Below are 27,669 nucleotides of genomic sequence, written 5' to 3' on the forward strand. Positions count from 1 at the left end.
GAGAAATAATGTTTATTGTTTATAAGCCATCCAGTCTTTTGGTCTTATTACAAGTGCTGGGACGGACCACGACAGTGGGCTTCAAGGCGAATCCCCCTCAAACATCGTGCCAGTGTTCTCCCAGGAACTTCCAAGAGGGGCTATAATTGTCATGGACCATAGGTTCTGGACCCCTAATCATCTGTTCTATTTACGTATTTTCATAACATGAAACCTCTTCTTACACAGCACGTTCGGGAAGTCTAGGTAGAGGACAGGTTGGCCCCTAACTTTTGGGTCTTAGTTCCCTTTTCCTCTGATAGAGCAGTTCTTGATAAAATTGGTCTTTGAGAATTATTTATTCTGTGAACATTCATTGGAAAACCAGTATTTTGTTTTGGCTGGGTTGGGTTTGGCTAAACAGCCCGAAGTGTTCCAGAGGTCAGTGTTCTCATTCTTCTGGGTAATTTCCTTTGAAAAAGAGCAAATGTTAGGAAAAAGAAATCTGTAAATACAGTGGTGCCTGGGTAACTGCCTAGGTAACCGCAGAGGATTGATTTCAGGATCCACTGTGCACACCCAAATCCAAGGATGCTAAATCCCTTATCTAAAACAGCGGAGTGCAGTCAGCCCTCGGCACCCATGGTTCTGCATCTGTGGATGTGGAGGGCCAGTGGTACCCTGGAAGACTGTGGCACTGAGGGACAGTGTGGTTTATTGGAAGCTAGTCTGAAGGGGTGGGACAGCGAGGGACAAGAGAGCAAAAGAGGGAGAAGAGATAGGGAGAAGGGCCGGAATTGGAAGAGGATGAGAGAAAGGGGTGGAGAGAGATAATGAGACACACACACACAAATTGATTTGACTTCTCAATGCTATTTGCCCCCTGCCCCTTTGTCCCCATGTGATCACCAAGTTCAAACAAGAAGAGATGACACTGAATGCAGAAAGAGCAGTAGGCTTTCCAGTTGCTCCCCAGCCTCTGGCCCTCCCTCTCCCCTAGCCCCCACCTCCACCCAAATCCATTCTTCACCTGGCCTCCAGAATGACGAGCTGCAGTGCAAACGCTGGGGAAGCCTATTCTCTGCCTCCCTTTCTCATCTTCTACCCCATCCCTGCTCCTGCCCCTTGGCTTCGTGCCGAACTTGAGAAGCATCCGCTCCATCAAGGAGCCTGGAGTAAGAGGTGGTGTGATCTTTGATTGCCCTTGAGCCTGCAGCCTGGGCTCCCAGTGGGCACCCTGACCTTTCCCATCTTTCTCTGAAGGGACCTGGAGTTCTGCTAATGGTTGGACAGGGTGAGACCTTGCCCTCTAAGGAAAGAGGTTGGAGATGAAATGCCAGTTGCTTTCGTTTCTTCCTGACTGTCCTGAAGATCTTTAAGCAGATGTATGTTCTGCATCCTTCTCAGCTGAGAGCTCCTGCTTATAACCACATTTACTACTAAAAGGACAGAATGATTCCTGCTGCAGGGTGCTAGCTACACACCCTACCAGGAACCTTTAGAACAACCAAGTTGTCACCTACGTGTCTGTAGAGAGCTTTCTCATCATGGTTTTCCTAACTGTTCACTACACTGAAGTATATGCTGTTTGAAACGCTCCACAGGGGAGCGGCACGTCCACCTTGACCTGGCTGCCTCCTCCACCCCCGCCCTGCCCCTCACATCACACAACACTTCTGCTCCGCCGTCTGCTTGATTTCCGTGAAGGTGGCCTGGGCTTTTTCTTTTATGGTGTCCAAGTCCATGTTCTGAAGGTTCTGTAACTGCCCAAGAATAGAATCCTTATCTTCTTCCTCTTCTTGATCTTCATCGACCATTTTCCGGAGATCTTCGGGCAAATCCACATCATCTCCAGCCATCTGGATTTGGTTCTCATCCATTTCACTCTGTGCGGGAAATCAAATACAGAAATAGGGAAATCACTGTAAGAAAAACCAACAAACCCTGAGAGCAGCAGGAAGACAAGGGTCTGTGGAGGGTGGATGGAGGAATGGAATGCTAGGTGGCCTCGCGGCAGAGCCTGTCCCGGGTAGCAGTCCTAGACACCAGAGGTCCTGGTCGGGACCCCTCTTTCACTGCATTTGGGTTGATCAGAACCTTCTAGCACAGCAGTTCACAAAGTGTGGTCCCTGAACCCAGCAGCGTTAACGTTAGAAAGACAAATTCTCTGGCCCTACCCCAGATCTACTGAATCAGAAATTGCAGGGTGGGGTTCAGCAATCTTCATTTTAAGGGTCCCTCTCTGTCATGCTGTGAAAAGCTTGCCCGACTCAGCCTTAGGGCAGCTCTGCAAGCTTTGTTGTCAATCAGCCCCAGGCTGTGACTCCGTGGCCGCAGGCTCATCCCCCTCTGGAGGGTGGGATTTGGGTTCACAGTGACCAGACAGTGCGCCCTCCATCCAGTCATCACCTGTTAGTAGCAACTTCTGTCTAACCATGGCCCCCTCCCTCCTTTCTACTAGACAGAGGGCCCCTTGTGGGCACAGAATCACGTCAAACTCAACCGTACATCCTCGTCACCTGGAAACACAGCACCTGTTTAGTAAGTGAATTGCTGATGCTGTGACCCTGACATGGCACACCGACCATCCAGCCTTGCAGTGGGGTGGATGCCTTACAATGTCATTTTGTGGTCCTAGGCGTGGCTGTTCAGGAATCCCTGAGTCCCTGCTGCCTGGTCTCGGAAATCCCTTTACCCTTAGGCTGCAAAGAAGAATCTAGAGAAGAAGTTTCTCTGGGAAAGGCAAGGGTCATTTACATTCCCAGATGACTGCTCTCAGATATAATTTTCTGAGATCAGGTTATAACATGAGACAAACTGGGCTCCAGGAGACACAGAAGAGCGAAAAAGAGCATCAGAAAAGCTAGTGATGGGAAAAACCTAAGTGAACTTGGGATTGAAGTGGTGGGAAAGATCTAAGCAGACCGTAGGAGCCCCCCAGGGGGTCTTGTGACCAGCCTGGAATTTGTTACCAAAGGGCATAAAGTGCATGAAGGTAACATGATCGTCTTCATCTTCATCAGACTGCATTGATCTGATCTGAGAAACATTGGCACCTGCTGAGTTCCCAGTTCTAACTTCCCCAGAGCTCCTTCTTGTATGTGGTTCTCTGGGTGGAGTGACAGCGAGGCTGGCTCCGGAAACAGCTTGAGAGGCAGAGGATGCAGAGGGGACGTGTGCCTTTGGGGGGCTTGGGCCCCGGAGTCCTCTGGGAAGGGCGGCTCTCAGCAGTCGCCTCCCAGAGGTGAGAGAAGCTTCTCCTTGCACTTGGCCAGGCCTCAGCCCCTCAAAGCGCTTAACGGATTAATTAGTTTCTCGTCAAACTGGTGTGGGGATTAATTAGTTAGTTAATCCCCAGGGGCTCCCAGCCAATCCTCCACTTCTGTGTATTTTTTATTTACCTGCCCTCGAAGTGGCCTCCCTAGCGGATGGTCCTCAGGGCATTTTTCAGGGAGGGGAGGAGAGTGGGACTGCAGCCTGGCGGTTCTCAGTTCACGGAAATGCAGGATCCCTTGCCGCTCTGCTGCAGCCCGAGATACAACGTGCACGAGTTGAAAAGGCATTCCTGGGAACCCTGGCACCCCTGCCCCTCTGGTTGGTAATAAGATCTCTGCGCATGTCACCAGGTTTGAACCTGGACAGAGTAGCTGCCATGTGGGCCTGGAGGGACAGGCAGCTAGGAGGGCCAGAGGGTCAGCGGTCCGGCCAGCTGGTGCCCAGAGACCTGATCCCCTCGTGAGGACTCACGGGCCGGTGCTCCCCTGCCTCCCCTTCACCAGGTAACTCGGCCTGCTGCTTCTGCAGCTTTGGAACAGCTGAGGTTTCTTTTCTCCTCATTCCACTCGCCCAGGGAAGGGAGAGCAGTGGGTCCACTTTGCCTCCCGACTCACAGGGGGGCTCTTGATCAGCACAACTTCTGCTGGAGTGGTTCTCAGAGTGGGGTCCCCGGGCCAGCAGTGGCAGCATCTTCCGGAACCTGGTTAGAAATGCACATCATTGGTCCTCACCTAGAGCTGCTCATTCAGAAGCCAGGGGGGGTTGGGCCCAGCCGGCTGTGATTCCGCTAGCCCTCCTGGTGATGCTGGGGCTTGCTAAAGTTTAAGAAGCAGCGGAACACATCCCTTGAAGACAGAGGACTGCAACTTCCTCATCTAGAAGTCTCAGAACTCAGCGGACGGTCTGGCGTGTAACCACAAACAGCAGGATGTTTATTGACTGACTCAACGAGCCGGTTGTCAGGGACTATAGCAGCCTTAACAACACCGAATGTGCAGGTCCTCCTGACTGTAAAGCTTTAGTCTCATGGCTACTGACTTGTTTATCTTCACACTCCCGGGGGGCAGTGCAGCCTAGAGGCCAAGGCGTTGGCTCGAGAGTCAGATTGCCTGAACGTGAAGGTTACCTCTGTCACTTACAGGCTGTGTGACCTTGGGCATCTTACACCACCTCTCTGAGCTTTATTTCCGTATCCATAAATTGGGGTTATGTGATTTGCCTAAGAGTTAGAGAAGATTAATTAAATGATAACTGAATTATTTGGCATATATTAAGCACTTAACTAAAGGAAGCTATTTCTGAATGTAATAACCTTCAGAGGCGGAGTGGGGGGGGATTTGCACTGGGTAATCATGCCTCTGTCCACGGCGGTTGGCCCCATCAAAAGGCCTGACTCTCTTGGCATCTTAACTTCTGTCCCGGGAATGACCTACCTCTGCTCCACAGGTTCGACTTTTCTAGCAAACTGGGCCTGTTCATTTCCCTTTTAACACTAAGCTCTCAATTCTGGGAGAAAGCTACCCAGGGGGCCCAGTTCCCTTTACCCCTTGTCAGGCCTACCCTAATGTCTGTGTGACCTTGGGTACCTTACACCACCTCTCTGAACTTTATTTCCTTATCCTTAAATTAAGGTTATGTAATTTGCCTAAGATGAATACTGACAGAGGGCCTAGCTTATGACCTGGGCCTCTTTTTTTTTTTTTTTGCAATCTCTTGTTCCGTCCTTCAGTGGGAACCTTGTGTATGTGGTTCCCAGGATACAGACTCCAGGCCTCACTTTTCCAGCCTAGCAGTACTCTGGCCAGTAGCTCAGCGTACCCTCAACAGGACAGACCGGGTGCAGAGGCCTGGGCAGGCCCCAGAATGCATTTAGGCAAGGAATCCAGGGCACTGGTCAGCCAGAGTATGGTCTAGAAGAGGAGGGTGGGCTCTGGGTAGGCCTGTCCCTTTGGCCTGCAGACTTCCCACCCCTTGTGAAGGAGTGTGGCCGGAGGAGGGACAGAGGGGAGTCCTCTGTTAAAGCATGGGGCTCAGGGCAGGTGGCACTGGTTGTCCAGTCTAAAGGCAGCATTGGGTGTGGTCAATGGCTGTGGTCAGAGAGTCCTATGATTACCATCCTTCTAGAAGGACCAGTGTTACTGACTATCCTTTAGAAACACCACTGTTTCAAGTGATGATTCTAGTGCTGGAATCAACCTTTCTGTACTATGAACTTACTAACAAACCAGAAATAGACTTGCAGACATAGAAAACCAATTATGGTTACCAAAGGGGAAAGTCGGTGGGGAGGGAGGGATAAATTAGGAGTTTGGGATTAACAGATACACACTACTATATATAAAATAAACAACAAGGACCTATGTACAGCACAGGGAACTGTATTCAATATCTTGTAATAACTTATAATAGAAAAGAATCTGAAAAAGAATCTCTCTTTATCTATCTATCTATCTATCTATCTATCTATCTATCTATCTATCTATCTATCATCTATCTATCTATGTAAATGTATATCTATATGTATAAGGTCCCATCTGTAAAAAGCTGCAGCCAACCCAGACTGCCCTGCAGAGGCGGCCTGTAGCAGCAGGAAGACTGTGGGATTTGGAGTCAGGAGACTCAGTTCTGTCCTCTGTCCACCACATGATCTTAGCAAGTCACCTTACACTTTGATGCCCACTGGGAGGGACCTGCAGTGAGTTAGTGGGAAGATTGAACGAGACGTGCTATGAAACAGCCTTGTGAGCTTCTAAGCTCTGGACAAACAGTAGCTGTGGTTATTAATATTTTAGAGGAAAAAGGGCAGCTTGGAGTCAGGATCCCTGCAGCGACGATTCCTGGGATAAAGAAGGCGATGAAACTGAGGGTGGGCGAGTACCAGCCCTTAAGAGAAAGATCAGGACAGAGCAAGTGATTAAGGAACGTCCGTGGGATTTATACAGTGGACCCTGGTCCTTGTCTCTCCCTGGCCTAAAAGACCACCTTGCTAAAAGGACTTTGTCCACAATCCAAATAGTGAATGTCTTGTCCTGACTTTCTGCTGTGCATAAACAAAGGTTAGGAATATCAGGGATATTTTGACAGAGTTCACACATCAAGGAAGGGCAGCAATGCCTCATCGCACCCCACAAGCTCAAGTGCAGTTACAGCAAATGTGAGTCAGCTCCAGGGAGGGAGGGGAAGTCTGGCGCTGAGAACCACGGTGTGAGGGAAGGAATGAATGACTGAGTGCACGGGTGAGTGAGTGAGTGAGGTGAACCAGCATATAATGAGGGGCTTGCAGGCTACACCTTCTTCTTCGGGGCTCTGTTTCAGAGGTCTTCTCTTTTCTAGAAATCTTACCAATTTGGGATATTGTTTAATGCAGTTAAGAACCAATTATTTTTATGCTGGCTGACCAGAATCAGTTTTAATCTCTTGGTTTTTGACCAGATTTATAATCTTTACTGCCAGTGCTCAATGCCCCATTATTTAAATAGCCCCGTATCCTGCCATTGTTATTCGCTGTGACTGATTTCTGACCTTTCACTGAAGGGTCAGCAGGACTCTGGATTCAGACTTCCTACACCCTAATCTCGATAAACCCGCCTTCATCTTGTACCAAACTGGAGATTCGATGATAAACTATCTTTCATGGTTGTATCGTCGAAGAGCTGAGTGTTCCCGATGTGTTAGAGGCCAGTCAATCAAACTTGGTTTACCAGCACACAGCAGTTTGTTCCATACGAGGCAGATCTGATTTTGGTTTTGGTTTATTTTTGGTCTACAGAATACCAAACAGCTAGATGAACGGATTTCTTTCACTTTGATAAGTTGATGTAATGTTTGATGTTTTACCTACTTCTGAGGCTCATCAATGTCAGCAGTCACTTGTCTTCACAAACCACCCCGACTGTCCTGGTTAAGAGGGAGGATGTCCCGCTGGCCTCTAGGCAAGGTGACAGCTTTCCCTGGCTCCTGTCCTGCTGGAGCTTACAAGACATTGGGAGGGCAGGGAAGTAGATCAAAGGATACAGTCAATCAACAAACGCCTCCATAGAGAGTAAAAGTGGGCGTGGCTGGCTTTGCTGAGACAAGGGTGAATTTAGCTGGAGGGACCAGGAGGGAAGTGGGTGTGGTGCCCTGGGGACTGGGCGCCATCAGACACACTCATCCTTGTTCTGAGCAGATGCTGCTGAGGGACTGAGTTTATGTTTTCTCCCCTGGGATCGTGGTTCTCAACCCTCTCTGTGCCTCTGAATCCCTTGTAAAGTGTAGAAAAACACAGTGGTCAGGCCTCACCCCCAGATTTGGCTCTGGTGGTCTGCGGCCAGGGATCAGGCAGTAGTAGCATTTTAATTTTTTAAAATATTTTTTTGGGGGGGTGGTAATTAGGTTCATTTATTTATTTATTATTTTTATTTATTTTTTAATGGAGGTACTGGGGATTGGACCCAGACTGAACCTCATTTCCCCAGTGATTCTAACATGTGAATGGTGTTGAGACCTTGTCCGGGGCTGGCTGGCTGCAACTTGTGCTACACCCCACTGTCCTTCCCTCTTCAGCTACTTAAAGAGCCCTCAGCACAGCCAGACTGGGACAGAGGCTGTGGATTTGACTTCTCGAATATAGCCATCAGTTTTTAACATTGATGGAGAGCGTGCACACATAGGACCCTCCGTGGACTGAAACTTCCCCTCTGTGTACATCTTACACGTCCTTCCTTTATGCAGGCGTTCCAGAGGGACTCAAGAAGCTCTTAGAGGCCCCTTGTCCAAGCCTCTCTTTCACAGATGAGGAAACCGAGGTCCTGAGAGGTGGAGATACCCGCATAAATGTCATCCCACTGGTTAGGGGACAAGAGCCCAGCACTGCTGCCAGGTCTAGCAGGAAAACATGGCCAGAGGGTCAGATGGGCTTGAGTCAAATCCTGCCTTATCATTTACCCACTGTGTGACCTTGGGAAGTCAAGTTCCCTCTCTGAGCCGCTGCTCTTATCTATGAGGGGGAAGTGATACCTACCTACCTTCTAGGGTGGTTGTGAGGATTAGTGAGAAAGCTGGTGCACTAAGCAATGCACATTCGAATCCAAAGACTCTCCCTCCCCCCCATGTCCCCCCAGGACCTCCAGCCCACAGCTCTTTCCAGGGCAGGACTAGAACGAACACACTAAACTGGGGCAGGGGCGGGGAGGAGCAGTAAGAGACAGCCCCTGATGGGCCTCTGATGGCCTCCCCATGCTGCCACCAGAAACAGCTGCTCAGAAGCAGGAGGTTTCAGTGTCTGGGACCCTGCCAGGCAGCCCCAAGACTCCTGATCGGAAGGAGGCAGGCAAAGAAAGGTTCTCAGAATCCTATCTGTTTCTAAGAGGCAACTTTAAAATTCAGTTCCAGTGGCACATGTTTAAAGAAACTCTACTGATAGATTTTCTTCTATCTTCATCTTTGTTCAAAGTGAACGATGCCCTTAATACAGCAGACAAACACCAGGTGTAACTAAATCATATAGCTCAGCAGGAGGCACGACATTATTTTTCAATGACTAACCTAGATTGACAATTCCGTTAATAGGATTAGGGTTCATTGTGGAACTGTTTTCTCTTATTAATTTGGCTTGACTTACATATACATTTTGAATTGGCTAGGAAGGAGGGCACCTTTGTTTTTAGGAAGAAAATCTTGTGGCTTTCTTTAAAACGTATTACTCTCTCTATTTGAAAAAAATGACATCTTAATTATGATATGAAGTAACCTTGGTATTTTATACAAAATCATCATGTCAAATCCAGACTTGTTCTTTTCATGAAAATGGATTTTAGTATAACTCTTAGGGCAGATAAATTCACTCTACTATTTTGGACACTTTGTTCTTTGGGTGTGTTTTTGTTTTTGTTTTTTCCCAGTAACGATCATTCACAAATCTTTTACGTGGAGGTGTTTGTGTGTTTGTAGCTGTGTTGTGTGTGTGTGTGTGTGTGTGTGTGTGTGCACGTGCACGCGCACATGCACAGCTTCTCCATGTCAGACACCACGCAAGGCCCTGGGGACAAAGACAAAAACCTCAGCCCCTTTGTTAAGGAGCACATGGTCTAGCAGATGAGAGTACTCAGGGTGGGAAGAGCACATAAGAGACATGCACTCAAGTATTACGGAAGCACGGAGAAGAGGGAGGGGCAGGAGGTCATGGAAAATTCTGGAAGAAGTGGCACTAGACTGTGGTACAGGAAGAAAAGGGGCAAAAGGTGTAGGGGATGAAGCAGGAGGTGAGGCTGGAAAGCTAGGAGCCACATCATGGTGTCCCGGCCAGGTGGTTTGGACTTTAAAAAGTCATGGTGAACTTTTTTTTTTTTTAACAGGATAGGAACAGAATCAGTTTACATTTTGGAAACCTCACCCTGCAATTTGGAGAGGAGCAAGACGCAGCGTCAAAAAGCTACTTAGGAGGTATTGTAGTAAAATTGCTGAGAAGTGATGAGACCTGCATTTTGGGAGGGGTTGAGACTCATCCAGGAGGTGAAATTACCGTGACTTGGTGATCTGCTGCACGTGGGCGGGAGGCTGGGGGCCGAGGCAAGGATAACTTCCGGTTGTCAGCCCAGGGGGAGGAGCTGGCGGGGCCGCGTCAGCGGAGGCTTCTGGAGGAGCAGGGGCGGGGACTGTCCGTGTCTGTTCTGGGTCTGAGCTGCGAGGTGCCCGAGTGGAGGCAGACGTAGTGGGGAGATTTAGGGAGAAGTTGTGGGCTGGAGGTGTAGATTGGCGGGTTCATCAACACACATACAGGCGGCAGCTGAAAGCAAAAGCAAGACGCAGCCATTCGGGGAGAATGTGCCGGCTGGGGAGCGACAAAGGGCAGACACAGGAAACACCCTGGAATATTCGGAAATTTGGGGGCAGTCAGGGGAAGGGTAATCCATGAAGAGGAGAGAGGCAACAGTTCAAGGGGAATGAGAACCAGAAGGATGGCATCCAGAAACTGAGGAGAGAGAGGGCTTCAAGGAGGAAGCGATTAGCTAAACCAGGTGAAGAAAGTTCTGCTCTGGGAAAAATTGCTCCAGGAAGAGGTCCCCAGAGGTGATAATGGAACCATCTACCGCGTTGAGACGGGCCACCGAGCATGCGCAGGAGGGAGGTGTCAGCAGAGCCCCGGGAACCAGTCATTAGGAAGAGACCCAGAAAGCCACGTTTATTCCAAGTGCTGTTTGCTTTAGCTGGAGAGACGTGACCTCCTTTGTGAAGGAGAAGTCAGTCGGGAGGAAACACTGAAGATACAGGACAGACCATAATTAGTGGCATGAGACCCAAATCTAACATGAGCATCGTGAGTTACTTTAGACATTAGAAGTCCCGTAATTATCTGTAACTTGGAAACCAACTTGAGAGTGGACATGTGTGAACATACTCGGGACGGACACACTTTCCTACACTCACCTCTGATCACTGCTGTTTGATGACTGCACTTCTGTGACTCCTGATGTGATGACGGCAATGAAAAGGAGTCATCAGAAGACACGAGAAGGACAAACGGTGTTGTCCTTGACAGTGAGCAGTAAACTCCGAGAGGAGGCCTGTTGCTGTTTGCCAGACGCCAGGCCTCTGTTGCTCCTTTCAGAAGCCACGTTTTCTTTCCCCTCCATCAGCATTCGACTGAAACTCTTTTTCACACGAAACACCAGCCAAATAATTTCTTTGGAAAATACAGTTCTAATTCCAAAATGTGACACAGTTATCCTCATTAGACCTGACAGCTCCCGGGAAGACATTTGCCTCAAATCTGCTCTCCGTTGGGCCTCGGTGAGGGGACGGGCCCAGAACTGCCTCCTGCTGGTTATGTAACTGCAGTGAGTGACCCCAGGGAACTGTGAATGAGGCCCCCAGGGGGTCCTTCCTCGTTAGCTGGAGGACTTGGTGAGTGGGTCCGACCCCCTGTGGGCTGTTAATACTATTAGTTCGGCTGTTTACCCAACATGGATTTTATAAGACGGCACAGGGGCTGAGGAGTCTGCAAGCCCAAGGGGAGGGGAAGGTTATTATCAGCAGCCCATAAGGTCCTGGTGACCCTTGCTTTCTGCTCAGCACCGTTTTCTTTGTTAGCCAGTTGTGTCTCAAGTCTGCCAACCTGGGTGGAGATACACGTTTAGGGGGTTGTGGAGAGAATGAGGCACGAGGAAGCACTGGGGGAAGACCAAGGAGGCTCAGGGGAGCTCTGGGGCCTTGGGCAAGTCCCTTGATTTATGTGAATTTCATGGTGTTTCATTGAGTGCACACCTATGATATGTGATTTTCTGTATATAGAAATCAGTTTAAAGGGGGAGGGTATAGCTCAATGATAGAGTACACGCCTAGCACGCATGAGGTTCTGGGTTCAATCCCCAGTACCTCCATTAAAAAATAAATTAATAAATAAACTTAATTACCTCCCCCCATCAAAAAAGTAAGTTTAATAAAAAGAGAAATGCCACTCAGACACCTGGATCAAGCCACCAAAGCACCCTGGTAGCCCAGAAACCCACACCTGCTCTGGGAAGAGAGTTTAGACTCTAGAGGGGAGAGGAAGGGGTGCGCCTCCCATGACCCTGGCTACCCAGAGGCTAAGCTATCTGCTAATGACAGTAACATCTATTTGATCTACTCATGTCTTTTGATGACTTTTTAAAAAAATAGTCACTATGCCATACGTTGCATCCCCAGGACTTATTTACCTTCTAACTAGAAGTCTTTCTTTTTTGACTCCCTTCACCTATTTTGTCCACCCACTCCCCCTGCCTCTGGCAACCACCAGTCTGTTCTCTGTGTCTATGAGCTTGGAGTTTTCAGATTCTCCATATAGTTGGGGATCATACAGTGTTTGTCTTTCTCTGACTTATTTCACCTAGCATGATGTCCCCAAGTTCCATCCATGTTACAAATGGCAGGATTTCCTTTTTTTTTTAAATGGCTGAATAATATTTCATTATGTATATATACCATGATGACCATTTTTAATCGTGGGAATCAGAGGAGTAATCCGATGAGTGCAGTAATCAAGATGGCAAGCCCCATGGAGGGGATGTAGGTGATGACTCCAGAATCTGTGGCCTCATCTCCTCGCTGGCCCCCATCCAGGCTGCTGTAAGGGTCTAGTACTGACCAGACAGCCCCTCATCCTTTCCCTTCAACTCACTGTACACATTGACACGGCCTTGGCCTTTCCCAGTCACCGTGATGCCCATGGGCACTGCCTGGCCTTCCAGGGCCTCTTTGCTCCTTACTGGAGCCTCCAGGAGATGAAAACCTGCCACTGATATTCCCGTTGCGGTTTTCAGAAGGCATTCTAAAGGCTCCACCATGGAGGGTTCGTCTGAATAATCAAAGACCTGATTATTCAGAAGAACGGTTCCATACCAGCCGGCAGCGCGAGCCCCTCTAGAGAAGCTGCCTTGATACAAATATTAGAACCAAAGTGTGACATTCAAGGCCTGATAAATGACTATCCCCCATGGTCAGTGTTTCCCCAAAGTCATTTCCTCTCAAGGCTGAATATTCCAGTTCCTTCAGCTCTTCCTCCGTTACTGTCAGTCATTTCAAAATCTCTCCCCATGCTGGCTGCTGCAGAGACAGCTAAAGCCTGTTGGTCTCCTAGCTCTCTCCTGGCATCCCGTGGGAGGATCCCCCTGCTCACAGGCTTCCCTCCCATCCTGTCCTCACCTCCATCCCGCAAGGGCGCTGCCACCTCCTGCTTTCTGACAGATGCTCTCAGGGGGGCCTACTAGCATGGCGGTTGCTTTCAAACAAAATAGACAACCTCGTCCTTAATATCAAAAGAATGGACTTAAAAAAGTCGCCTCCAGAAAATTATTGCTGTCCTGGCATTAGATTCTTAGATAAACTCAAAGATCTCTTTCAGGGTCTATGAAGAAAATCAGGCGGGGTCTCATGCATTGTGCACTGGAAACAGCTACAGGAAAAGCGGTACGTGAGCGTCAGTAACGTGTGCAGTGAGAGATGCTGGGCTCCGCGGTCAACAGTGTGTCAGCTTCTTCGTGGCCTGCCCCTCCTCTAGCTGGCGTTAGGGAGCAGTGGCCTTTGCAGATACAGAGTCACTGTCGTTCCAGGGAGGATATGAATCTGTCCATTACATGGCTATAAATCTTGCCTCTTTCCTTAGTTTCTGTTGGAAAGACTCTTGTTCCAAAGGACAGCTTGGCTCAGAGATTTAGGAATTAGTTCTTCTCTGCAGAGCATCCAGACCATTCTGCTAAGCCTGAAGGGGTTCCCCCCGAGGACCTGGGTGGGCAAGGCCACTGACTCGCCATTAAGGAAGAAAACAGGCAAAGCTCAGATGCTCGCCGGTCAGGGACCACAGAGTCTTGCACTGTTTACACACATCAGACCTTCAAGACCCCTGGTTGTTACTATCAAGAAAGAAGACTTTTATGTGTAGAGATAATGACAGCAGTGCGAGTTGGCGTCTCGGGAGCTCTGTCCACGTGTCAGCCACTCGGCTTGTCAGGAACATCTTACTTCCTCAGACGGAGACCTCAGGGAGTAGGTGTCATTGCTCCCATTTTATAGATGAGAAAATGGAGGCTCAGGTATATTCAAATGGCATCTGAGATTGCAGATGTCAGAGTGGCAGAGCTGGAATTAAAACCCATTTCTCCTTATATCCCCACAGAAGGACAACAGAGCATTTGTCAAAAGTATATCCTCAACAGCAACAAATATATAGACACATACATTTGTTTATAGATATATATAAATGTTATGAATACATATATATATATACACACAAATATATATCCTTAAAAAGGCTCACCTTTGTGGAACAGACACAGCCGCTTGATGGTGTGTGTGTGTGTGTGTGTGTAAGTGCATTGAATTTCTGCTTCATTCCAAACGAGATTTATGGTGCTTTAATCAGGTGCATCCCAGGCAGGGAGGCGGGGCCTCAGGTTGGCAGCCTGAATCTGAGTCAGGCTTGCCGCCACGTTGCCAGACACAGCCAGCACCGTCCGAGGGGTTTCAGGAGATCCCTCCAGACGACAGGAGTGGGAGGGACAGTGTTTAGAAGTGCTCCGTGCTTCCAAAACGTAAGGCCAGTGGGAAAAAGTATTCAACTGGAACGAGGTGGGCAAAAAGCAAGGCACTCTTTTCAAAATTCACTGGTCACAAATGAGTTTAAATTTTATTGTGAGTTTTCCTCCCATCAGGGAGAGCATCTTAGGACCAGTCTCTCCATGGGGAGGGATCTATGATTCCTTGGTGCCTTCAGCAGTGGCCTTGCCTGGACCGTGCTTTGTTTAGTGCTTAGAGCTTCTGAAGTCAGGTTCTCCAGGGATCTGCAGGGAACCCACTGATGGAATCAGTTTAGCGGTGCTTTCTAACCCACCCAGCGGACGGAAGGTGGCTCTTATCCCTGAGAAGATCAAGTACTTTGGAAGGGACCTTCTTGTTTGGCTTCTGCAGGTGGAAGATGGTCTCTAAGGAAGGGTGCACCTCTGGAATTTGAAGTTGGACAGCCAGCCCAGAAGGTGGAGGAGGAGTCATTTAGACGAGCTAGGGGATCCCCGGGCTGGGGAGAAATGAGGAGTCGGGCCAGCAGGGAGCTGGGCCTCTGGTCACCCCTGTGTGCGAGCCCAGGAGCAGTGCAGAGGAGCCCCTGTGCCAGAATAAGTCAGCACGTCTTTCTCCCAGCTCCCAGCCAGTAAAAACGGTTGTGCAGAAGGGTGCATTGTGAGCAGGTTTTAGTTTACAATTAGTAGAGTCATACCCACGACTTTTGTAAAACAATTACTTAACCAGAGCCCCCAGGCGTTTATCCCCTCAGCCAGCACCGAGCCGGAGAAGCTGGCGCTCGGTGACGACCGTCACTGTTACGTCGCCTCCAAAAGGAAGGAACGGATTGTTCCTTTGGAGAAGAGGCAGACTGTCATAGAAGTTGAGACTCCGGGCTCTGCTTTGCCTGGCAGCGTGGTCTTTGGCAGGAGGGTCGTTACTCTGTCTCTGCCTCTGTTTCCTCTACTCGAAGAACCTACCTCACAGGACTGTGGTGAGGATAACAGGAACTGATACACACGAAGCCCTGAGAGCAGTGCCTGGCAGGTAGAAAGAGCCCAGTAAAGGTCAGCTGTGATTGTTAGATGCGTGGTGCGCGCAGTGATGTGTGGGTATTCTGCAGCCTGCAGAGAAAGTTACGTAAACATGTCCTCTGTGGGTTATTAACCCCATTTTGTTGGGAGGAAATGCAAGTTCACAGAAGTTAAAGGACTGGAATCTAGTTTTTATGAGCTAGTCCCATGCTCTTTTCACTATGTCAAAAACCTCAGTAAAGATTAAGACATATGTAAATATATTTATGTATGTATATATGTATGTACTTACGTATGTGTGTGTACACATATGTGTGTATGTATACACACACACACACGAATGTCACCCTTGGCTGATAAACACTCTCCATTTCTGACGACGTAAGAAATGACCAGATATTTACAGTGTTGAGTGTCTCACCTTTGGGAGTCTGTACTTTTCTCTGAGGTGAACTCTCAGGCACGCCCTCTCTGCCTTTTTTTGTGTAAATGCAGCATCTCTTTCCATCCTAAAAGTAAAAGAATAGAATAAAGGATCAAAGGACATGAGAGTTAAGGCCGCTCGAGCCCCTGCTCAGAGGAGCCAGACCGGGATATTCTTTCTGAGTTCCCACTGCCAGCAGACGAATGGGACGTAGGGGATTTTTTTTTTCCTACGTCCCCAAACGTCTGCCTCTCTGTCTGTCATTCCACTGTCATCACGTAGTGCACACCCTACATCCCAAAGACACCTTGGCTCTGGGCATCTCTTTCTGATGCACCCCGGGAGGGGGTGGGGTGGTCACTCCTGCTGTAGAGTTGATAGACCTCACCGTGTTTCTCTAAGTGCAACCTGGGACCTCGAGCATCAGAATCACCTGGAGAGCTTGTTAAGAACGCAGCTTCCAGAAGCTGATCGCAGCCGAACTGCATCATGGATAGAAGCTACATTTTAAAAATCATTCTGTTTTTTATTTTATTATATTGATTAGGGATTAACGTTCAGTGCTTCTGAACTGCTAGATGTATGAGCTGATGATAAAGGGTGTTCAGTAGTATTGGGACAGAAGTTTTAAATTCTACAGAATAGTTATTTTCATGGAAAAAAATGTTTGTAGCAGCCTTGTAACTGAGCAGGACCCTGTGGGGCTTCCCCATATCCTCTGTTGTAGCTCCTCTCTGAAGTACCCAGATAATAGTGTCTCATGCAGGTTTCATTTTAAGATGCTAAAAACCCGTCACTAAGTGGAAGAAATGAACTGCTTGATGAGCTTGAGCACGCAGCCCTCAGACCTTTGGGTGCTTGATCACCATCAACCATCAGAATTGTGCACAGCTGATCACACCCTGGGATGCCCCGCCCTCTGCTAGCCTTTAAAAAGGCTCAGCTGAAACCCTTCAGGGAGTTCTGGGTTTTTTGGTCAAGAGGCAGTCAGTTCTCCTTGCTTGGCTCTACAGTAAATGCCGTCGGGCACCCAAAGTTGCTTTTGGTAACAATTTTGGCAAAGCCAGGCCAGGAGTCTGTTCCCATGGCAGGTCAACCCTAGTTAGGGGCAGCCCCTTCCTTGGGTCCCAGCAGCTGCCGGAGCTCACTTCAGCTCCGGGAACTGGAAGAGACTCTCCCTGGCGGGAGCTGCCGCCCCAGCCCAAGGCTGTTTGGAGCTGAGAAACCTCCGGAGCTGCTGCCCACACTCCTTGTCGCCAAAGGTGAGTGGCTCCAGCTCGCACAGGCTGGGAATTCTCTCCACTCCATCTGGGTTCATTCCCACCAGGAAGGGAGATGCTCAGGTGCCTTGTGAGCCACTCTGGGTCTGCTCCCTCTTGTGAGCTGGGCTGGTCTGTTGGAGGCCTCCGTTTGGGAGTGGAAGTGGAATTTTTAGATGACACGTCCCCTGGTTTTCTGTTTGTGTGACCGTAGCTTATTTGTTGTTTGTGTTTTTGTGTGCATCATTTTGGGGTGAGCCACTGCAGCTTGCGCAGGATGGAAAATTCTACCTGCTCCATCTGGGCTCATTCTTTTCCGGAAAGTGAGCCACTCTGGGTCCCTTCTCTTTCAGGAGCCAGGCTACTCTGGAAGCCTCCGTCTGGAAGTGGAAGTGAAATTTGGGAGCTACACCCCATCTGATCTTTTGTTTGTGGGAACATGTTTGTATGTGTGTGTGTGTATCAGTACTTGCATTGGCAGGTTGAAATGTCTTTGGGGAGTAACAGGGCTCTCATGTGATGACACCAGGATATTCTTCCTATTATGCAGGCCCGTGGAGGGTTGGTTGAAATTTTCCCTTTCTAGCCTTGGTCATTCATTCGGCTTCATCTCTGATGGGGTCTTGGTTGGGGTTCTCCTCTTTTGGACTGATGGGGCATTGGTTGGGAATTCCCCCTTTTGGGGTTAGGGATCTGCGGCCCTGAGAGACTGTTTTGAATTGTTTGTTTGATATTCGGTAGCATCGGCCGTGAATAATTATTGATGATCAGAGCTCTGTTCCACCTTATTGTCCCCTAGGGTATATTTTGCAAAACTAGGAGATCCTGAGCTATGCGCCCACAAATGAAGGAAAATGATAATTTTTATTGTAACACTACGTGGGCTCAGTACTCCCTGAGATCTGAAGGACAGTGGCCCCTAATGGCTCTGCTGTTACATCAAAGTGAGCCTTTTGCAGTTGCTTCGGCTTTTATCTTGGGGGCGTGGGTGACTTGGTATTTGAGTCCAAATTCTGTTCTTCCTGGTTTTGCTGCAAGGGAGGCACGTGAGTGTGAGTGAGTGAATTCTCTAAACTGAAGTGGATTATTTGGGAGCTAGGGAAGAAAAATCCCTGAAAATAGCCAAAATGGTTTGGTTTTGTAGAAGCATTTACAAAGAAATTACAAAGAAATTTGCATTCTCTTCCTATGCCTTTGAGATGTAGATGATTTAACTGGCCTCTCAAAGGAAAAAAAAAAAGATTTTTTAAACCTCAAGTGAAAAGACAGATCTCTGATTCTGTCTTTACATAAAGACTTGTGAATGAGCTCTATTTAACTGACAGAAGAGTGCTTACAAATTAAACACTAAGTATAAAAGAAGACAGGACAAATTTCAAGTTCATGTAATCTAGGAAATACTCAGTATTGACTTGATACCTTATATTAAAGCTAGCTTAAGCTTGTTGGTATAATCAACACAGACATGTCTTTAATTGTACCTAGGTTTACTGAAGGTCAGTAAGTTCATGTTTGTCAGCAGAAAGGAAAACATTAACTTAGTATGATTGTCTTCTGGGTGAATTGGGTGCAAATGAGAGAGGAACTTTGGGGTGAGGTTTTTGGAAATAATTATGTTTTGGGAATGTCTATTTGAGAATGATCTCTCCAGATATTTGGAAACTTGCAATTTTAGAGTCATGCTAAATCAAGTTAAATGTTGGAAGTTTATTGAATAGTTGAATAGCTAGGGCATTCCCAAACAAAATAAGAGACTGAAACATTCCCTAGAAATTAAGATTTTTAAGAACTGAGGATTCTAACTTAAATGTGTAATTGAAGCTACTAAAAACAATGGGGGAAACATTTCAGTATACAGTAGGAAAATAGGATGTATTTTAAGATATATATTTTGAATTTAAAAAAAGATATGAGGAATGAAATTACATTTTGTTAATGGGGAAAAAAAAAGTGACTGGTCCTTGAGCTGTTTTTTCTAGATGGGGGAAAAAAAAATAAGGGACAAACCAATATGGATACAGAAAGTTGTGGACAGTTGGTAGAAAGGGAGCCGGTAAAGAGTTCTCTGCATGTTTGGGCTGAGATTAGATTAAATTTAATTAGGTACATGGATTTTGTTATTAAAAGCAGGCAGGGGCAGGACTAGATTTGGTTACTCTCTGCTAAGAGAGCAAGTCTACTTAGAATGTTTCTGATAACAGATTGTGTGAAACTTTTGGATATTTCTGACAAACTTCCTATCAAATTTTTCTTTATTGAAGTAGAGTCAGTTACAATGTGTCAATTTCTGGTGTACAGCACCATGTCCCAGTCATGCATACACATACATATATTCATTTTCATATTCTTTTTGTTTTGTTTGGTGGGGTGGAGGTAATTAGGTTTGTTATATTTTTAGAGGAGGTACTGGGGATTGAACCCAGGACCTTGTGTATGCTAAGCATGCACTCTACCACATGAGCTATATCCTCCCCTCTCATATTCTTTTTCATTAAAGGTTATTACAAGATACTGAACATAGCTCCTTGTGCTAACAGAAGAATCTTTTTTTTTAAATCTATTTTTATGTATAGTGAATAACATTTATAAATCTCAAACTCCCAAATTTAATCCCTTCCCACTCCCTTTCCCTGGTACCCTAAGATTTTTTACTATGTCTGTGAGTCTCTTTCTGTTTTGTAGATGAGTTCATAATGCTCTTTTTTTTTTGTTTTCTTCTGTTTTTTGTTTTTTAGATTCCACATGTGAGTGATGTCATATGGTATTTTTCTTTCTCTTTCTGGCTTACTTCACTTAGAATGACAATCTCTAGGTCCATCCATGTTGCTGCAACTGGCATTATTCTTTTTATGTCTGAGTAGTATTCTATTGTATAAATATACCACAACTTCTTTATCCAGTCATCTGTTGCCTATCAAGTTTTAATTCAAGTTCTTTTGACTTCAGCTAACTTTGGGATGCTTGGGAGATCCCCTGAGACATCTCAGAAAAATATTTAGGGTTGGTTGGTATATTGAATTGCATGGGAAGCATTGTCAAATGAGTGATAAGCCTCCTCAAATTATATGGTATGGATAAATGTTAATATGGACAATCTAGAGGTTACATGGAGTGTCTGAAATTTGGATATGTGCTGGTGTAATGCTGTCAGTCATAATTGTAGTTGTCTTGGAATGTTGTATGGTACAGCAATTTGATTAAGTTTCTTCCTCAGAAACATTGTAATCAGATCTTTTACCTTGCTTTGGTCGTTCATGGACAGTTAAGGTGATGCTTTGCAGAACTGCTTCGTCTTCAGGAAGATTCATTAAAAGGATTTTTTGACAAATACAGATTTCTTTTAAATCATACTGCTGAGCTGGGCAAGGTAATTAAGAAGTCTTTGAAAACTCTTGATTTCATGAAACTGGTAGTAAAAGGGATTGATTGCATAGGATTGAGTGAACTGATGAATGTGGTTATAATTTTTGTTGCTGGAAGTATTTGTTTTTTAATCTATGTTTTCTAATTGAACTGTTTACCAAATGTTTGTCTCTCTATCAATATTGCCCCTAATGTTTAGGATAGAGTATTCTCTAATGGAGCTGTCACACAGTATAACTAGTCATGATGGGTAACAATGCTTGCTTTAAGTTTGTTGCTAAAAGCACATGTGTGATGCCTGTCTGACAGTTGGGTATAAGTGATACAATGTAAGGCCTGTTAAGTGTTTCCCCATTAACATACCTGAGTCTGTTCACAATATCTGATGAGTTTTCCCCCCACGTGGATAAGTAAGAAATACAAAGGAGGCCCAGCACGGAGGGGAGGGACGTGATCTAGACCTGGGGCAGGAGCCACCACCCCAGCATGGAGAGACAGGTAGTTTGATCATCAGTGCCTTCTATTAAAAGATTTATAATCAAAAGGGGAAATGATGGAAAAATCTGCACATATTGAGGTGTGGGGAAGTCATTCTAGCTTATACATGTTTTGACTTGAACTTCACTGACCAAAGCAGCCTGTTTTATGGCCTTTTGGACATGCGTTTGTACATCTGCTTTGGCTTTGGAAAGGGGAATGCATTAGAAAGTCAAAATGGAGTAGCTGTGGTTCAAACATCCAGGGTAAAACTAGGTGACCACCGCGGAGGTGATTTCAGACACATTCCTGTATTTCTGAGTGGTGTCATACTCGGGACACCACCAGCCATTCTCAGAGCAGTGTCTGCTGGCAGGTGGCATCTGCAACCTTATGACCTCAAGGTCTCCTCTTGTAACTATTAAATTTTTAGGCAATAAAATTGCTTTAGATCAGATGTTAGCAGAAAAAAGGAGACGTGTAGTGGCAAATAGCTATTGTTATATATGTATTAATACCACATCAAAAGTTAAAACCTACTCAGATAAAAGTAGACAACTGGCCACCTGGCTATTAGTCTCCCCCCAAAGTGCCAGGTTTTCAGGCTTACTTGCCTTAATTCCTCAGGGAATGAGATTTTAATTATGTAAGACTTGGAACTCATGAATATTTCCAACTCAGTGTCCATTCCCCAAATCGGGGTGGGACTGTGCCCCATTTCAGCAGGAAGGAGCCAGTGTGGTCACTGCCTCGTTCCCTGCAAGACTTGGGGGAGGGATGAAACAGGATCGGAGACTGAAACCAAGTTCCTCTGCTGAGTTTATGATGATTCCCCCTCTTGTCCAACACCTGTTCTCCTCAATATCGAGGAGCATCAAAGAAAAGGGGGCAGTTCTAACCGAGCAGGACCCTCTGGGGCCTTCCTGGGACAGACCCCTCCCCCATATCCTCTGCTGTAGCTCCTCCCTGAAGTACCCACGTAAGAGTATCTCATACAGATTTTCTGAGTTTTTCAGATGCTAAAACCCACCACCAAATGGAAGAAATTAACTATTTAACCTAGAGTGTCTGGTGCTTAAGGATTGATCATCGTCAACCAGTCAGAATTGTGCACAGCTGATCACAGACCCCCTCCCTCAGCTGGCCTTTAAAAAAATCTCAGTGGGGAGTTTGGGGGGTTTTATGGGCACAAGGCCACCCATTCTCCTTGGCCCAGCAATAAAACTCTGCTCCAAACTGACATTTTGGTATTTTTTGGCCTTGCTGTGCATCGGGTATGTGAACCTGTGTTCAGTAACAGCTTTAGGAACGTTCTGTCATGTCATACCGTATCTTATGCAGTGATTCTTTACATAGCATTCTAGTGCTGAAATATCAGAAAGAGCTGGAAGCAGTGGTGTGCTTAGCAGATGTACCACAACCAGCCCTCTGGGGGGAGAAGCTCTGTTTGTTGTACTTGCCAATTTCCATGGTGTAAATACTCTCTCCAAGGCAGATTTCAAACTGTGAACTGATGTCACTGAACGAGGAGTAGGGAGAGATGCGCACGTCAGCTTTCATGAGTCAGCGCAAGCCTCCGCAGGTCAGTTCCAGCAGGCCGCTGGCTTGGAGGATTAATTTTTCTCAAGCATTGTTTAAATCTGGCCACTCTCAAGTTGAAGAATCTCCCTGGTCTCCATGCCTACCATGGAAACGGGAAATATGGTCTGTCCACTGTTCTTTATATAAATACTCTGCTGGGCCAGGTGATTGGAGACTGCATTGGCCATTTAAATGACTTCCCTGCTTCCACTTTGGCCCCACAATTAAGGCATCAGATTCAACTGCTCATCACTATGCCCTGGGCTCAGGCACTCTCTAAACTCTTCCCTCCACAAAACGCCAGGCCTAGAATAGGCATGAGAGAACATTGGGTTCAATCTTCTAGTTTTGGAAAGGGAAAAAGAACTTGCCCACGAGATCAGTGACCTGGGAAGTGGGCAGAAGTAGATCTTCCCCCCAATATTTTACTATGAGAATTCTCAAATATACAAATAAATGGAAGGAATTTTACCGTTGAAACCCACATACCACGATCTATCTACATTCTACAATTAGCATCTTACTGTACATGTTTTTTTATCCCATCTCTCCCTCTATCCGTTTTATTTTCTGATGCATTTCAAATTTGTAGACATCAGTACTCTCTTCCCCGCAAACACTTCAACATGCATACATGTTAACTACATGTTACGTATCTGTTTATAGTTCCTCTTTTTTTCCTTTTGAATTAAAATTTCGCATGCAGTTAAATGCACAGAACTTAAACGTATTCTGGTGGTTAATTTTATGTGAAAACTTGACTGAGACTCAGGGTGCCCCCATGAAACATTATTTTGGGGTGTGTCTGGTGGGGGCGGGTTTCCAGAAGAGATGAGCGTTTGAATCGGTGGACACAGTAAAGCAGACTGCTCTCCCCAGTGTGGGTGGGCCTCACCCCGTCCACAGAGAGTCTGGGTAAAGCAAAAAGGCAGAAGAAGGGAGAAACCAGCCCTGCCTGCCTGCCTGCCGAAGTGGAGACGTCTGTCTTCTCCCGCTTTGACTGGGCCTTCCTCCACCAGCCCTCCAGTTCTCGGAACCACACCACCCGCTGTCCTGGGCTGCAGATGGCAGATGGTGGGACTTCTCAGCTTCCATAGCACTGTGAGCATTGGCTCCTTGTAATAAATCTCATATATGTATCTACATATACAAGCATTTTTTCCTCTCCCACTGGTTGTATTTGCGTGTAACCCAAACCCCTATGAAGATGTAAAAAACATTACTATCACCTGAGAAAATGCCCTCACCCCTGTTCCCAGTCAACACCTGTTCCCCGTCTTAGGGGCGACCACTGTCTTTTTTCCACCCCCGACTGGGTTTGCCCGTTCTGAAACCTCATATAAATGTAACACATGCTATGCATTCTTTTGCCTAAGGCTTCTTTCCCTGAGCATGAAACACTTCTGGGATTTATGCAGGTTGTTTTATCTATCAGTGGTTTGTCCCTGTTTATTGCTGAGTGGTTTCTACTATATGAATATGTCACGCATGTTATTCATTCTGCTGTGGATGGACACCTAGCTTGGCTCCTGCTTTGGGCCACTGAAGCTGCTGTGAACATTTCTGTGCATGTTTTTGTGGAGCTGGATATTCATTTCTTGTAACTAAATATCTAGGCATGGAATTGCTGGGTTACTGGGCAGTTTGATTGAGTAAGTGTAGTTTTATAAGAAACTGTCCGACCTTTACCCAAGTGGTTACATTGTCCTGCGTCTTATCAACTGGATCAGGGGTTCTGGGTGCTCTACCTTCCGACCAAGATTGGGTACCATGTCTTTTTAATTTTAGCCATTCTGGTGTTGCTATAGTGGTACCTTAGTTTTCACTTTAAGATGACTAATTTTCATTTCCATGATGACTAATCATATCAGGCATATTTCATGTCCTAATAGGCCATTTGTATATTTTTGTGAAGTATTTGTTCAACTCTTCCGCCCATTTTTTTTTTTTTTTTTTTTTTGCTTTTATTATGGACTTGTAGACCTTCTTTACCTAGCCTGGATCCCAGTCCTTTGTCAGATACACATTTTGCAAATATTTTCTCTCAGTCTGTGGCTTGCCTATTTATTTCTTAATGGTGTCTTTTGACATAGTTTCTAACTGTTGATAATGTCTAATTCAGCATTTCAAAGGTTTGTGGTCACTGCTTTCAGGGTAACATTTAAGAAACTTCTGCCTTCTTCCAAGATGCCAAGATGTTTTATGGGTTTTTTTCCCCCTAAATGCTTTATAATTTTGGCTTTTATGTTGAAGTCTGTGATGCATATCAGAGTTCAAGTCACACTGGTGCCACAGCAATTGTTGAACCATAACTAAGATAAAAGGACATTTTTTATATAATGGAGAGAAATGGTGGGGTAAATAGATTGTTTTATTTAGACCTTTCCGAAATGTTCTACTTAGATATAGACCTCTTTTAGTACTAAGGTTACCAGTAGTGCAGGGAAAAAAAATCTCAACATAGAAGGAAAATAAAAATGAATGGGCAGCAGAGTGCATTATTGAGTAGTATTTAGTTTACGATTAGTAGAGTCAGTCTCACAACTTTTCTAAAATGAAGACAAGTTTAGGAGGCTTTGATTTGCTGGTATTCATTTTCATTATTATGTCTATAGCTCTCTCTAGATGTAGCCTGTGACGAACCATTTCTGATGCCTACTTCTTTAGGTCGTATCCGAGGTGATGAAGCTCTTGAAAACTCGAGCGACGGACTGGAAGCTATGCCTCTGGTTAAGAGGAAGCAGGCTGGCTTCATTGTCCTGCTCTTTCTTAAATTGGTTGATTACATAATAAATGTATAACACACACAAAAACACACACACTCTGCCGAGTAGCTGGTAAATAACCCAACTGACTATGCACTGACTGACCGTTTGGCTATTTTGGTACCTGAACTGTCAGATATAAAATGAAGGGAAAGTAGGTTATTAGTCAATCAAACAGATGCCATATCTGTGACCAGATTGACTGCTGGGACATATTAAATGATATTTTAATATCAGGTATATAGTCAATATTTCTGACCATTTTCTTTTTTATGAGCCCCCTTGAGCTGAGAACATTAGGTGCTGCTGTTCTGCTTGTTTCTTCATTATAATTTTTTTTCATGCCACAGGCAAAACTAGCCAGTATTCAGGGAATGCTCCTTTTTTTGCCCAAGTATTTTTTAGTACCAACATTATTTTTTTTGCCATTGCATTTATTTATTTTTAACTGATCTTAAATTTACTGCAGAGCCAAGCATACATTCTAGGTAGTTTTATTTATTTATTTTTAAAATCTTTTCTTATATTCTTTTTTTTTCTTTTTATTTATTTTTTCCTATTCACTATTATCTTATTTAGGTAGTTTTATAAGTCACGGTTTCTTTCAGGAAAAAATACAATAGACAAGGTTTCCATTGAATGTAGGCTTTTGTGATTTCTCAGTTTCCTCCAGGTCATTAACCCTTTCACCTGCAATCATCTTAGCAATAGGACTTAGGCGACTATTATGTAATTGATCGTTAGCAAAACAGCCATGGTGGTAAAAAGAAATACTTTTCTTTTGTTAACATATGATGAACATTTAACTGCAAAGACTGATGCTTCAGTACTCAGTTGATTTGATTATTAAAAGATTCTTAAATTAAGTCTACCTCAAACTTTAAAAAATTTCATATAAATTACACTTATTTAAAGATTGATCTCCAGCAGTGAAAAATTGGTGATATTCACATACCATAATACCCGATTGAAATGTTACTAATATTTTATTTTTACTACACTTTATATAGCCAGGAGAATGTCCCTATTTTTTAGAAGTATATAGCTGAAGTATCTAGGGCTAAAAAAAATCATGATATCTGTAATTTACTTTAAAAATGGTTCTCTGTATCAATCAATCAATCTACCTACCTATTTATCATCTAACCAATTAATCATCTATAAGCAACTATGGCAAAATGTCAACTGTCAATTTTATGCCATAAGTATATTGGGCATTCATTATACTGTTCTCCTCTGTATCTTTAAAATTTTTATAATAGGCAGTCCAGACATTTATTCATAGTCTTTGAGAAGCCAAGTCTCATGATATAATTGTATGTTGTACTTTCTAGGCTTTTCGCCTGCCCTTGTAAGATCAAGGACATTGTACTATATGTTCATTAAGGCCCTCTTCCAGGTGCAAAGTCTGAATTCTCAGAATTTGAAAGCTTTTGACTTGCTAGGAGGGTGAATTTCATGAAGATTCTAAAGATCGTTAGGCTCACAGTTTTTCATTTGAACAATGGAGGTCAATTAAAATGTGCCTAGACCAGAAAATGTTCAGCTGCTTTGCTTATGACATGTAGATTCATTCATTAATTGTTCATTTCCATTCATTCATTCAGGACATAGTAACTGCTCATGCTAGGAAATTGTTTGCTGGAGCAGAACAGACTTTCCTAAGGTTAGAGGCAAACAGCAAGAGGAAAGTCATCTAAAGAGCACAGAGGTAGAAACTGGGGAGCTGAAGACCAGAATGAATGATCAGAATGAATTTTCTTGCTTTTAAAGGGAAATGAAGTTGCATGTACTCACTTCTCCTCAATCACTTGCTTTTGATATTCCTCATACTCCTCTCTAGTCATCCCGTGAGCTGCTGCAGGATCAGATGCACCTCCTTCTTCTTTTTTTTCTTCAGACCCGCCACCAAGTCCTAAATTCTTTACCTGGTTACTTATCATCGTTTTCATAAGGAAGGCCATTGTTTCTGCCCCAGAAAAATAAAACCAAAAACTCAGACAAAACCTGAAGGGAAAAAAAAAACAAACCCACACAAAATCGCCAAATATCTTCAACAACAGCCACACATTTAAAAGCCAAGGACTTTGCACAGCCTCATCTATTCAAGGGCATAACGATAGAGAAGAGTGGTTCATGGGCTGTAAGCTGGATTAAAGAGGTGAACTCCTTAGTATAGAGAGGCAGATGGTTCAGATTACTAAAGCATACAATCAGATGCAGCCGACTACTTTCTGAATTAATGCACTAAGCTAATTTCAGAACGGAAAAAAAAAAATCCTTCACATTATCCATCTCGCTCCCTAACCCATTTCTAAATTTTACATTATAAGCGCAGCAGGGCCTCACCAAGAGTTCTGTTTCAATTAAATTAATCAGAGCCAACTGATATGGCTGTAGTGGAATCCCCAAATTCCAGCCCTTGAGGACAACATCCTGTTGAAACTGAGTCCAGTGAGATCCAAAGCCCAAAACGCTTCGTTAAGCAAAAATAATCC

At 45.2% G+C, this 27,669-nt stretch overlaps 1 protein-coding gene and 1 long non-coding RNA gene across 2 annotated transcripts in view; one reads left to right on the top strand and one right to left on the bottom strand.

Moving 5' to 3' along the window:
- Positions 1 to 27,669, top strand: part of LOC116660652 — a 46,431-nt gene that overhangs the window by 15,523 nt on the left and 3,239 nt on the right. The window contains exon 2 of the long non-coding RNA XR_004316230.1: positions 9,591 to 9,678. This is a non-coding gene — a long non-coding RNA (uncharacterized LOC116660652). The remainder of the gene's footprint in view (positions 1 to 9,590; positions 9,679 to 27,669) is intronic.
- Positions 1,638 to 27,230, bottom strand: CPLX4 (complexin 4). The gene is made up of 3 exons (XM_006182782.2): positions 26,969 to 27,230; positions 15,724 to 15,811; positions 1,638 to 1,865 (listed from the first exon to the last, which is right to left on the bottom strand). The coding sequence occupies exons 1-3, from the start codon at positions 27,133 to 27,135 to the stop codon at positions 1,638 to 1,640; spliced, it is 483 nt and encodes a 160-aa protein (XP_006182844.1). The 5' UTR covers positions 27,136 to 27,230.

This window comes from Camelus ferus, chromosome 30, assembly GCF_009834535.1.
Source record: "Camelus ferus isolate YT-003-E chromosome 30, BCGSAC_Cfer_1.0, whole genome shotgun sequence".
Classification (NCBI taxonomy): domain Eukaryota; kingdom Metazoa; phylum Chordata; class Mammalia; order Artiodactyla; family Camelidae; genus Camelus; species Camelus ferus.

Bases quoted from the DNA above. Each gene is read 5' to 3' on its own strand.
- CPLX4 (XM_006182782.2), bottom strand. From the start codon at position 27,135: ATGGCCTTCCTTATGAAAACGATGATAAGTAACCAGGTAAAGAATTTA. The intron at 15,812-26,968 runs GTGAGTACATGC...TTTTACTTTTAG, and splicing joins AAGCAAGTGATTGAGGAGAA to GATGGAAAGAGATGCTGCAT. The intron at 1,866-15,723 runs GTGAGACACTCA...TTTCCCGCACAG, and splicing joins AAAAGTACAGACTCCCAAAG to AGTGAAATGGATGAGAACCA.